This window comes from Nomascus leucogenys, chromosome 8, assembly GCF_006542625.1.
Source record: "Nomascus leucogenys isolate Asia chromosome 8, Asia_NLE_v1, whole genome shotgun sequence".
Lineage (NCBI taxonomy): Eukaryota > Metazoa > Chordata > Mammalia > Primates > Hylobatidae > Nomascus > Nomascus leucogenys.
Genome location: NC_044388.1, coordinates 111,640,424 through 111,653,065, shown reverse-complemented (window position 1 = coordinate 111,653,065; position 12,642 = coordinate 111,640,424). Strand labels below are relative to the sequence as shown.

Here is a 12,642-nt window from a genome sequence, read left to right as displayed (position 1 = left end):
GCTGGTATTACAGGCGTGAGCCACTGTGCCCGGCCCAAACAGCTTTATAAGATATCATTCACATACCGTAAAATTCACCCTTTTAAGCTATACCATTCAGTGGTTTTTAGTGCATTCATAGAATAGCACAACCATCACCACCGCCTAATTCCAGAACATTTTCATCCTCACAAAAAGAAACTCCATGCCCGTGAACAGTCACTCGCCTAGTCTTCCTGCACCCAAGCTCTTGGCGGTTGCCAGTCTGTCTCCATGGATTTGCCTGTTCTGGGCATTTATATAACTGGAATCATAATTTATATGACCTTTTGGGTCAGGTTTCTTTCACTTAGCGTGATGCTCTGAGGTTTCTCAGTGTAGTGTGTACCGGGACTCTTTCCTTTTCATAGCTGGATAATGCTCCATTGCGTGCCCCGACCCCATGCTGTTCATCTCGTCATCTGCTGATGCACACTTGGGTTGATTCTACTTAAAACATTTTTTATTGATACGGAACAGATGTACATGTTTTTGGGGGTACATGTGATATTTTCGTTTCTACTTTTTGCCTGTGAGGGATAGTGCTGTTACTCATATGTAGTGTTTTGTATGGATGCATGTTTTCATTTCCCTTGAGTGCATACGTGAGAGAGGAATTGCTGGGTACCATGGTAACTGCCTGATGATTTGGAGAACAGCCAAGTTGTTTTTCACAGCAGCTGCTGTGCTGTGTATCCTTCTGGCAGTGAACGAGCCTCATGGCTCGCCAGCACTCGTTACCGCCCTGCTTCTGGGTTCCAGCCGTCCTTGTGGGCATGACGTGGCATCTCTTTCTGACTGGCATTTCTCTGGTGGCTAATGATGAGCATCTTTTCATATGCTTTTCCACTTAATCGTAAAAGCATTTTTTCCCCCTTGCTTGCTTAGACTTCTTAAGTAAAGTCTCAGTGGCATATAATGCTCCCGGACAGGGGTCTGCTGTATTGTTTACAACAGGCAGGCTGTAGCTGACGGGTGGGAGAGCTTCCCACGGAGCAGTGCTGGTTGAGCCGCTGTGGGAGCCCAACTCGTGGTGATTGGAGTGGCCCTGAAGTGTTTGTCTCTTCCCTTTTTCTCTCTCTGCACAGGAGCTGGAGAAGTGTGATGCCAATCACTACATCATACTGTTTCGTGATGCTGGCTGCCAGTTCAGGGCGCTTTACTGCTACTATCCTGATACTGAGGAAATCTACAAACTCACTGGCACGGGGCCAAAGAACATCACCAAGAAAATGATCGACAAGCTGTATAAATACAGCTCAGACCGAAAACAGTTTAACTTGATCCCAGCCAAAACCATGTCTGTCAGTGTGGACGCACTCACAATCCACAACCACCTGTGGCAGCCCAAGCGGCCCGCAGTGCCAAAGAAGGCCCAGACTCGTAAATGACCCCGGTGCAGCCGGCGTCCGAAGGGTGGCCCAGACTCGTAAATGACGCCCTTGTGGCCAGCATCCAGAGGGTGCCACGGGGTCCTTATTTATTGTTTTCATCTATTTGGGTACGAAGTGTGCAAAGTCACAGACCTTTTGCAAAGAGGTTTCTAGACAGCAGAAGAAAACCCCTCTCTCAGCGCTCATCTCACGCAGAGGATGCCAGGCAGGGCGAGGATGGGGGAGTAGATGCCGCTTTTGCAGTGGCTCGCACTGCTGTGGCCACCGCTGACCACTGAGGCTCCCAGAGGAGGGTGTTCACAGCCAGGTCCCAGGCCACGGAGCTCCCTTACTTGAAGTTCTCCTTCAGCATAGATTAGATGTGATCCACTTTGCTTTCTTGCTTCTCACCTCGCCCCCTTGCACATTGCCTGACACCCTCATGTTGGCCAGCTGTAATCTCATGTGACAATAGGACTGAGGCTCAATCTTGGCTTGGGGTGTTTGAATGTCTATAGCAAAGGAATTCATAATGGGAAATCTTTTTCATTTGAGAAATTGTATGATACTTACTGATTGTGTCTACTGCCAACATTTATATCCAATTCTAAGATTTCTGAAAAAAAATTCTTATCCCTTGCTGCTCAGAAAAAGTTTACTGAAAATACCAGTTCACTAAAAGCACTGAAATCTGCAAAGTCTGTCTTCTGCTAAAATAACGTTTACAAATGTGAAGATGATTATTTCTGGCACGCAGTCATGAGGATGGGGAATGGCACTAGGAGCTGATGTTTGCCTCATTTAAAGTAGGCAAGCCGAGCCAACTGCAGCCATCATTAATTAAGTTTTGGATAGTGCTCTAATGATTTGTTCACTTTAATAAAGACAGATTTTGGTAAAGTAGAATATTTTTCGTTCTGAGCATGTTTGTCCCAAAAGGTGATGCACTTAAGCTGACAGTCCCTTCAGTGGTTTTGTTAGGTCACGGCTTGTCCTGTCTGGATTCTGCATCTGGAAGCGCTGCATGCTCTCAGAGGAGCGTGCTGTTTTCCGTATAGATGGATACTTTTGTTTTGTTGCCTATTTAAAAACAATTAAGTGGTTATTTGCAGTTATTTCAGAACTCCAAGTAAGTGGATGGCTTTGGGTTCTTTCTGCCTTGGTCCCAATGGTGTTGATGCTTCTGTGGAGCGGACATTCCCGGGAGCAGGTGCGTGTCAGCCATGGCTGCCAGACGCTGCTGCAACTGACCAGCTACCGGAATATTCTGGAGCCACTAACATTAGTTTTGCACATATTTTCTTGGGAGTGTTACTTGAATCTATCTCGAACTGCAGAAAAAATTAAAGATCAATAATTGGGAGAAAAAGAGACAAATTTAACTGTTACATAATTTTAGATAGACAAAAAACATGAGTGAGTCGTGTACATAAGGAAGGAGGGAACGTGGTACAGAAGGCTAGAAGGAATTACAGGTCTTATTCCCCTTTCCTCAGTCCTTTGAAGAAAAGTACAGTCTCTTGCGATTTTGTATATATTGTGTTCGACACAGCCGCTCTCTGTCCTGTAAATAGGGAACTAAAGGCTGTATGATTTCTCAAGTGCTGAGTTACACAGTCCTGAGTGAGCTTTCGGTCACCATACTTTCACACGTGGGCTTTATTTCTCACTGTATGTTTGATATGATATTACCGTATTTATTTTAAGAAAGCACTAAGATGTAATAAAGTGATGAACTAATTTGCTTTACATTGAATCGTATGTGTGAGGTTGCTGTGGCTCATTTTGCTGACCAGGCGACACCAACTCCTTGCTTTATAGGAGTTTCACGTTGTTTTTTACCATGGCCCTATTGAAGTCAGTGGAATTGGATTCTTTTTAATGAAGAGCTAGAAAATATCTGGCATAGAGCTGGAAAATTGCATTCCCATGGGACGTCTGAATCAATTCTGGATTTTCTCCATGGAATGAGTCAGTGTGTGGAACATCCTGAAACTTGTCCTTAAGCGTGTAGGATTTTTCACTGTTTGTTGCGAGTAAGCACTAACGTGGCACGGGCATTCCTGATGTCCCAAGTCCCCAGGCCAGTGTTCGCCTAATGGTTGACAGAAGCATCCCTGCATTCTTCATTCTTGGACACAGCAACCCTTTTAATTTGTCTTGAAAAGTTTCAGACAAAGGATTAATTTTCATGGTGGTGCTTTTGGGCCTTTCTGGCTTGGGTGGTGGTAAAGTCATGATTTTGCAGTTGCTAACACTGACTTACAGCTCTGTTTATCAATGTCTCTTATTTTCAAAGCCCCTGCAGTGGTATTTGTGTCTCGTTGCAAATTTCTTTCAGCGGAAAGCTTGCACAACTTTCGTTGCGTCTCAGAATTCTAACCTTGTTATTTAAGACAAGCTGCTCTACCCATTTAGTATATAACTTTGTAAAGAAAGTGTAAACCAAATGATTCAATGTATGATGAAGTTTATGTGTAAATCCTTGGTAATGCTAGAATTCTGGGAGCCCAGAAGGTTGAAAGAGAAATGAAACTTGGGGAGTCCCATTATTTTACACATGTATGTGCAGATACGTTCTACCCACACGTGTGCGTGCACATGGCTGTGTGCGTACACCAAAGACGGACTGCTTTCCATGTGTCCTTTTGACTTTCTATGCGTGTTACTGCGGTGCAGTCTCTTAGCAGACTTCAGGCCCAAACTGTATTCTTCACTCAGGCAAAATTGAAAAGTGGAATAATTCTAAATTACTTCTAGGTTATACTTTTACCTCCCTGAAATTGTAGTTGTCACTTGGAGGGCAAAATATTTATTGAAATAAAGTTTTCTGTTAAAAATTCATCACTTGGAGAACGTTTTACAATTGATTGTGATTTATTTTGTGCAATGGGGTTTGACCTGTGAGAAGTGCGAACAGGCATGTCTAAAGGAGTTGAGTTTCACTTTTTCTGTGAATGTTTTTGAAAAGGACAGTAGCTGTATCTCTCCATCATTGTTTTGGTCAAGTCTGTCTGCGTTACTGGGAAGTAGACACACCCAGGACTGCATCTCTGACTTTCACACCTGCCTTTTCTTACAGGGCTTGAGTGGGTGCCTTGCTGTTTGTCTAGAATTTTTTCTGGCGTCGAAGGTGGAGGTGTATTTTTAAGGGCAGTCCAAGGGATTCAGACGTCACCAGCGGAGCCGCGTAGGATATTCTGTCATTCACAGTCTCCATTTGCTTCAGTTTATCACATTTGAAGGCCCAGGCTGTGGGATTTGTTAGAGGGTTCAGAGAGCAGAACTTACTCTTGTAAGAAACTTGGGCTCCCGGGAGCATCTCGCCATACAGATGGCAAGTTCCTCTCCTTCCTCCTCCTGCCATTTTCCAGGATTATGAACTGGGAAAGTAAATTTCAGCTGTGGAAGTCAGTGCCCTCGTCCGTCCGCCATCTAGAAGAGGGGTGATCTCCACCTGCAAGCTGTTTGCAGAAGCCTCGTTTTGTTCTTTCTCCTTTAGAAAGAGCAAGTTAAATTTCCCCAGTTATTTCTCACGTAGCAATACTTTACCAAAGCAACATATAATGGGAATGAATGATAGGGCAAAGAAATAGATGAGCAGACTCCACATAGACAAGCCCAGGCACAAAACTTGCGAATGAATTGCTGAATGATTTGTTTCAGGATAGAATATTTATTTGCAGTGAAAAATTCGGGTTGCTTCTGGTTCAAAAGTATTAAACCACATTTCCCATACAAATGAAGTTCTATGCTAGTATCGCGATGATGGTTAGCAGCTAACCAGCTTGGCCTTGGAGCCACTTCTCAGTAGTTCTCTTTTTTCATCTGGTAAATGATGCTCTTGAACTGCAAACTAAGGTACTTTAGCTCTGGCAGCCTGTGATTGAGGGTGCAGCCTGCCATTCAGATGTGCATAGCATGTTGGCTTCATCTGTGCACAGCCTTCCGGAGGAGGATGATCCTGCTCCGAGTGTGGCTTGCCACAAATGGGGCTTGAGAAATGCTGTCGGGGGACACGGGGATGATGCTTGCAGGATCCATGTTGCTGCCACAGGGCAAGGTCGAGAAAAGCCCACATGGCACTTGGCTTGCTTACTCCCAGTTGGAGGAGATCTCATGTCCTTTCTCATTGTGGAAAGAATGATACACATCCTTCTAGTTTCATGCTACTATGAAAAGTAAGTTCCCTTTATAGTTGAAATGATTAATAACATGGTGGGTTAGATGGAGACTCCTGTATGATAGGCGTGCTGGCAGAGGCACCAGCTGTTGGAGTTGGGCCCAGAGGACCCCAGTAGGTGCTGGGTTTGTGTCTTCCCTGGGCAGCCCCTGGGCCTGCGTCGGTGTGCACTGTGGGGTGCTGACGCTTCGGGACGGGCATTTAAAGTCTCGGGTTTTTTAAGGCCGAGTATGGTGGCTCATGTCTGTAATCCCAGCACTTCGGGAGGCTGAGGTGGGCAGATTACCTGACAGGCCAGGAGTTTGAGACCAGCCTGGCCAAAATGGTGAAACCGCATTTCCATTAAAAATACAAAAATTAGCTGGGCGTGGTAGCGTGCGCCTGTGGTCCCAGCTACTCAGGAGGCTGGGGCAGGAGGATCACTTGAACCTGGGAGGCGGAGGTTGCAGTGAGCCGAGATCACGCCACTGCACTCCAGCCTGGGTGACAGAGTGAGACTGTCTCAAAAAAAATAATAAATCTTGGGTTTTTTAAAAAGTTATTTTTTAGTTGAACTGATAAATCTCTCATTTCCATTTTTTCCAGGAGACCTTTTTTTTTCCTTTTATACCAGGTGGTAAATTTTTGTTTTCATTACAATGCAATCCATATTCTTTTAAAATTTAAAGTAGAACGTACTTAGAGAAAAGCAGATCCCAAGCATCCAGCCCAATAAACTTTTGACAAAGTGCTTGTTCTGGTTTTATAATCAGTGGTTCCCAATATTTGTCACCAAAGTCCCCGCCTATAATATTTTGCTCCTAAAGTATATGTATCGATACATATTTTTGCCCTATTTTAGTAGACATTTAACTGCCAGTACAAGTCGGCCGGCCGGACAGTCCCTGTGGCCCGTTGGAGGTGCTGGGAAGGCGGAGTGTTGGGTGTGGTGGGCACGCGGGTTTCTGTTCCAGTGTTGGCATTATTGCTGTGTATGTTTCTCCAAGTCGGACTCTTGCTCAGCTTGCAGGTTGCCGTGTGGTTGCATGGGTAGTGTTTCCTCATCAATTTCGTGGGGCGCAAGCGTTGTCATTCCTGGGGAAGACTCCCGGCTGCTGGCTGGCTGCAGACTCGGTCCGGGAGGCGGAACTGCTGGTGCAGGGCCTGGACGTATGGTGTTTATTTTCCTTGAGGATGATTTTTGCTGTCATTCTTCCATTACAGTCTTCAAGGGCCAGAGGTGGACAGTGTAGCCCCCGGTGGCACACAGCCATGTGAGGGGACGCGGGGACCCATTCGCACCCACAGGCGGGACAGCAGGGCCTTTTCCTTGGTGAGCTGTGGTTAGCTCTTAGATCGTGGTGGCTGCCCCAGGCGGTGTAGGTAAAAGCTAGGGAAGCCTCCTGTTGGGGTGAGGTCAGCGACACCGCCCTTGCTCCTCCAACAGAGGAAGCCTGTGTTGTGTACCCCAGTGTCCCCTGCGGCCCACAGGATGTGGGGATGTGGTGGCGGTGGCCGTGGAAGGGGAAGGGGAGGGTGCGACCACCCTGAGCTCTGCAGTGTGGGTCAGAGTGCAGCAGTGGGCCAGAGCACAGCAGTGGGCCAGTGGGCAGAGGCCGGGCCATCTTCCCTGCAGGTGCTGGGTGAGTGCCAGTGGCCGGCACACGGGACAGTCAGTGCATGGTGAAGATGCCGCTCTGGGCCCGGGTCTTGGTGGAGGCTCTGTGCCTGGAAGCCTCCTTGCTGAAAGAGTGCCACCATGTTCCCAAGGGAAGGGGGAGCGTTTTTCAGGAAGGAATGGTAGCCACGGAGTAGTCAGACAAAATTAGCCTTATAAGAACTGTGGGCCTATCTGTTAGGGAAAGAAAAGAAATGAGATCACCACTTATACATGACTATTTTAGCTACAAATTGGGTTTTTAAACTAAGCTGCAAAACTTCAAGTCAGTTGGTGCAAAGGCTGTGTCTGAATGGTGGAGACCATGGGGCTCCCGGCCTGAGCCCTGCCTTCCAGGCGCAGCGAGGGCCCGTGGGCTGCGAGTGGCTCGGGAGCGCTCTCTGGAGGGCCCCGGTACACACACCAGGCCAGACATGGGGTGAGGCGGTGGCACCCTGAGCCTTGTGGTTAAGAGTCCCAGCCCTGGGCTGGGCACCCTGGAGAGGGCTATTCCAGTCAGCCTCCCACTAACTTCCTCAGGAGGAGGCTTGGGTGGGCGCGGGGTTGGGGGCCCGTGGCAGGCATGGGAGCCGTGTCGAGTGAGGAACGGGTCAAGCCCAACGGTAACCACATGGCGAGGATTGTTCTGAGGGTGGCAGGCAGGTACACAGGGCAGAGCCCACAGCGCGCCAGGCTGGCAGTTCCTGTAGAGCAGCCGTGTCACGAGTGCCGCCTGTGAACACCCTCTTGTGTTTGGCACCTCGTCCCCCGGGAGCCTGTTGTGGGTGGAGCAGTCTTGTGAGTGTGCAGACTTCGACCTGGTGCTGGGAGGGGGGTGACAGCACACGATTGGTGGTTAGGCTGAGGGTCACCTCCCCACACTCTGCCCGTTAGAGACAGCACCGGCCACGCCCTCCCTGCAGAGCACTTGGGCAAGGTGTGGACCCAGCTGGAAAGTGGGTGGTGGAGGGTCCGTTTATTGTTTTGAAGATGAATCTGCTTTTTGTTTTTGTTTTTGAGATGGACTGTCACTCTGTGTCGCCTAGGCTGGAGTGCAGTGGTGCGATCTCAGCTCACTACAACCTCCGTCTCCCGGGTTCAAGTGATTCTCCTGCCTCAGCCTCCCTAGTAGCTGGGACTACAGGCACATGCCACCACGCCTGACTAATTTTTGCATTTTTGGTAGAGACAGGGTTTCACCGTGTTGGCCAGGCGGGTCTCAAACTCCTGACCTCAGATACGCCCACCTCGGCCTCTCAAAGTGCTGGGATTACGGGTGTGAGCCACCAAGCCCGGTCTGAATCTTCTTTTTTGTCTGAGAATTCAGAAGCAAATGGGTTTTCCTCCATTTACGGAGAAGCTGCAGGCCTGACTTATATGCTTTCAAATAAAAACTGGTAATGTAGATCTTGTTTTAGAAGCCCCACAGAGGTAGCATTTCAGCCTCAGAAAATTAGGGTACAAAGGAAAGGCCTCATTCTGAAGTGCGAGGCAAGGGGTGAGGAGGGTTTCCCAGAAGCCTGGCTGGGGCTGTGGTGGTGGCCGGTGCCCCTCTTCTTCCCGGAACATACCCAGGTGGGTGCCCTGCAGGAAGCTCTGGGCTGCAGTCTCTCCTTTGGAGTTAATTTCCTTGCCCTGCACTGGAAGTGAATTGATGCATACACAGCCCTTGCTATATATATATGCTTTCCTTGAAAGTATCAGCTGTGCACACAGTTCAGAAGTGCACAGGAGAGAACAGAACAGAAAGCTGCCCACCCTGCCCTGCCCCTTCCCCACAGCACATGGCTGTTGGTTTCTCCAGACACTACGCCCACCTTCACACCCTGCACCCCACACCGGAGTCGCCGCGTGAGCAGGTACACCTTGCGCCAGTGCTTACCAGCTCTGCCCTCCTGGAGCTTACAGGCCGGCCAGTGCACAGGCAGATGAGGATAGCAGCATCCAGTGACAGCTTCGTATTTCACGGAATCTAAGATGTCCTTCATTTTAAGATACATCATTTTGTGCCACCGAGAAAGAAATGCTGCCCATCAAACTACGCCACGCTGTTGATTTTAAGATGCTCTGCTTTCAAAGATGTTGAAGTGTGTATGGCACTGGTGGGGGTGTACGGCTGGGCCTCAGTGGAGCTCACGGGGGTGGGGCAGCTATTTGAGAAAGCGGCAGGAGGAGAGGAGCTGTCTGCCCAGCTGGGGTGGAGTCCAGGGCCTGAGGATGACTCGGGGTCCTCCCCACGTGGCTCATGAAGCAAGCCTGGATGTGCTTGGGTCTCAGCAGGTAGGGGAGGATCTGCCCAGAGCGTGCCCTGTCCCAGGCCCCTCCTGGCACCCCCACTGCTCTGCTGAGCCTGTCTCCAGCCCTGGGCCCAGGTCCTGGGAACGCTGGCCAGGGGCTGGGATGCGCTGGGTTCGTGTGGGATTCTCAGAGCCCCAGGATTGGACTTTTCCTGGACTGGTGGGTATGGTGTGGGTTGTCACTGCTTTCCCTGTTCCTTTCCCAGGCACTAGGGAGGTTGACTTGTGTTTTCAAATGGGGATGGGCCTAACATGCTGCTGCTTCTAGGAGATTTCCGTTCACTTCCTTGGCCCACTTTTAATGAGGTTGCGTAAACTGGGTGGGCTTTTTTCCTACTGATTCGTAGAACTTCTTTCAGCAATCAAGATGACAGGGCACCTCTCCTTTTGTGAGCGGCAGACGTGCCAAGCTGGGGCCTCTCTGTGTGACGTTGGCGTTTGAGACACACCACACGCTGCCCAGTGCCCTTGATTGGCATTTTTTTTTTTTTTTAAGACACTCTCACTCTGACCCAGGCTGGAGTGTAATGGCACGCTCTCGGCTCACTGCAACCTCCACCTCCCGGGTTCAAGCGATTCTCCTGCCTCAGCCTCCTGAGTAGCTGGGATTGCAGGTGCCCGCCACCACGCCCGGCTAATTTTTGTATTTTTAGTAGAGACAGCGTTTCACTATGTTGGTCCGGCTGGTCTCGAACTCCTGACCTCTGATCCACCCGCCTTGGCCTCCCAAAGTGCTGGGATTACAGGTGTGAGCCACCACGTCCGGCCGATTGGCAGTTTCTTGATGGCAACAGAAGTTGAGCCTATTTACATCTTTTTTTGGTCACGGAGTTTCTTCCCGTGAAATGTCTGTAGGAGCTTTTTGCCTATTTTTCTCCTGAGTCATCTTTTCCTAATTTACAGAAGATAAATTTTTGAAAGACAATATACAGAAGGTATAAATATCTTCCATTCTGTGACTTTTCATTTTTTTTTGTTTGTGGATACACAGAAGTTTTTAAGATTACGTGGCCAGATTGTCAGTGTTCTTATTAGAGTTTAAGAAATCTAGGCCAGGTATGGTGGCTCATGCCTGTAATCCCAGCACTTTGGGAGGCCGAGGCGGGTGGATCACCTGAGGTCAGGAGTTTGAGACCAGCCTGGCCAACATGGTGAAACCTCATCTCTACTAAAAATATAAAAACTAGCCAGGTGTGGTGGTGGGCGCCTGTAATCCCAGCTACTCAGGAGGCTGAGGCAGGAGAATTGCTTGAACCCAGGAGACGGAGGCTGCAGTGAGCTGACACAGTGCCACTGCACTCCAGCCTCGGCAACAGATTGAGACTCCATCTCAAAAACAAAACAAAACAAAACAAAAAATAAAACCACAAAAAACTCGTTTCCTGCCATGGAGTCATGAAGGTATTTTTGAAACTACCTTTAAACCTTCTTTGGCTTTTGAATTTCAGCCTATAACGCACCTGGACTTGCCTCTTACGGCTTGTGAATAAGGTGGAAATCCATATCATTTTTTTTTTCTATGAGGGTATCTAATGATCCCAGAGCCATTTCTTGGATACACCATTCCTCCTCCACTGTTTGGCAGTGCCAGCTTTGCTGTGGTTTTGTTTCAGTACTTACTTCCAGTCCGTTGGCGTCTGGTGAGCAGAGCAGTGCCCACCCTACACCCTCAGAGATGTCCATATTCTGATCTCTGGGTGTTTTGTTACACGGTGAAGGCAAATCAAGGTTGAAGATGGAACTCGGGTTGCTAATCAGGTGATCTTGAGATGGGAGATCAGCCTAGACTGTTAGGGGAGGCCCATGTCATCGCAAGGGTGTCCCAAGTGTGGGACGGGTGCAGAGGACAGAGCAATCCTGGGCCGATGGAAGAGCGCACAGAGCTGCAGACCGCTGGTTTTGCAGATGGAGGGAGGGGCCGTGAGCCAAGGAATGCAGGTGCCCTCTAGAAGCTGGAAAGGCTTCCAGATTCTCTGCTGAGTCTCCAGAAAGCTGGGAGCTCTGCTGATAACCTTGATCTCAACTCAGATATTTGTTGGACTTCTGGTCTACAGAGTTGTTAATACGTTTGTGGTGTCTGAAGCCACTAAGTTCGTTACAGTAGCAACAGGAAGCGAATCCAGGCTACTTGTCTATTTGTGCAACACACAGGCAGGATCCTGATTCCTGTCGCTTGATAATGAGACTCGTCTCTGGTAAGCCAGCTGCTTCTGATAAGAGCGTTTTGGATATTTTTGGCCCTTTGCATGTCAGGTTCTACCCAGCCTCCCCTTCCCTCCCCAACCCCCAGTAATTGAGATTTGGTTTGGGGTTGCCTTGAAGTTAGAGAGATTTGACATCTTTATGGTATTGGGTCCTTGATCCATGAACTTGGTGTGGCTTCATTATTTAACTCTTAAAGCTTGCAAAACATTTGATAATTTTCCCCGTAGAGGTCTAATACTACTTTTTTTTTTTTTTTTTTTTTGAGATAGAGTCTCGCTCTGTCGCCCAGGCTGGAGTGCAGTGGGGTGATCTCGGCTCACTGCAAGCTCCACCTCCCGGGTTCACGCCATTCTCCTGCCTCAGCCTCCCGAGTAGCTGGGACTACAGGCGCCCGCCACCGCGCCCGGCTGGTATTTTGTATTTTTAGTAGAGACGGGGTTTCACCGTGTTAGCCAGGATGGTCTCCATCTCCTGACCTCGTGATCCGCCCGCCTTGGCCTCTGAAAGTGCTGGGATTACAGGCGTGAGCCACCGTGCCCGGCCTAATTTCCTCTTCTTATAAGGACACCAGTCAGATTGGATTAGGGCCCACCCCGGTGACCTCTTTTTAAGTTAATTACCTCTTTAAAGGCCCTGTCTCCAAAGACAATCACATTCTGAAGTCCTCAGGGAATGGACCTCCACCTGTGGGTTTGGGGGACACTGTCGAGGTCACGCATGGGCAGCGCATCCACTGCTTGAAGAGCTGACATTGCCAAAGGTAGGTGGACCTTGCAGGATATCTATTTTTTATTATAAAATATTCAACCTGTAATCCCAGCACTTTGAGAGTCTGAGGTGGGAGGATTGCTTGAGTCCAGGAATTGGAGACCAGTCTGGGCAACATGGTGAAACCCCATCTCTACCAAAAATACAAAAATTAGCTGGGCT

General features: G+C 48.8%; 2 protein-coding genes across 4 annotated transcripts in view; one reads left to right on the top strand and one right to left on the bottom strand.

Annotated features, from left to right (window-relative positions):
- Window positions 1–4,235, top strand: part of CAMSAP1 (calmodulin regulated spectrin associated protein 1) — a 96,389-nt gene extending 92,154 nt beyond the window's left edge. For all 3 annotated transcript variants that reach the window (XM_030818159.1, XM_030818158.1, XM_030818160.1), the window contains one exon: window positions 1,107–4,235. In XM_030818159.1, the coding sequence (XP_030674019.1) occupies window positions 1,107–1,409 (303 nt within the window). In that variant the 3' untranslated portion in view covers window positions 1,410–4,235. The remainder of the gene's footprint in view (window positions 1–1,106) is intronic.
- A 3,586-nt stretch (window positions 4,236–7,821) lies between these two features.
- LOC100587022 (glycodelin-like) overlaps window positions 7,822–12,642 on the bottom strand; it is a 6,650-nt gene continuing 1,829 nt past the window's right edge. The window contains exons 4-5 of the mRNA XM_030818394.1: window positions 11,128–11,144; window positions 7,822–7,986 (exon numbers count right to left, since the gene is read on the bottom strand). Coding sequence (XP_030674254.1) covers window positions 7,822–7,986; window positions 11,128–11,144 — 182 coding nt within the window. The remainder of the gene's footprint in view (window positions 7,987–11,127; window positions 11,145–12,642) is intronic.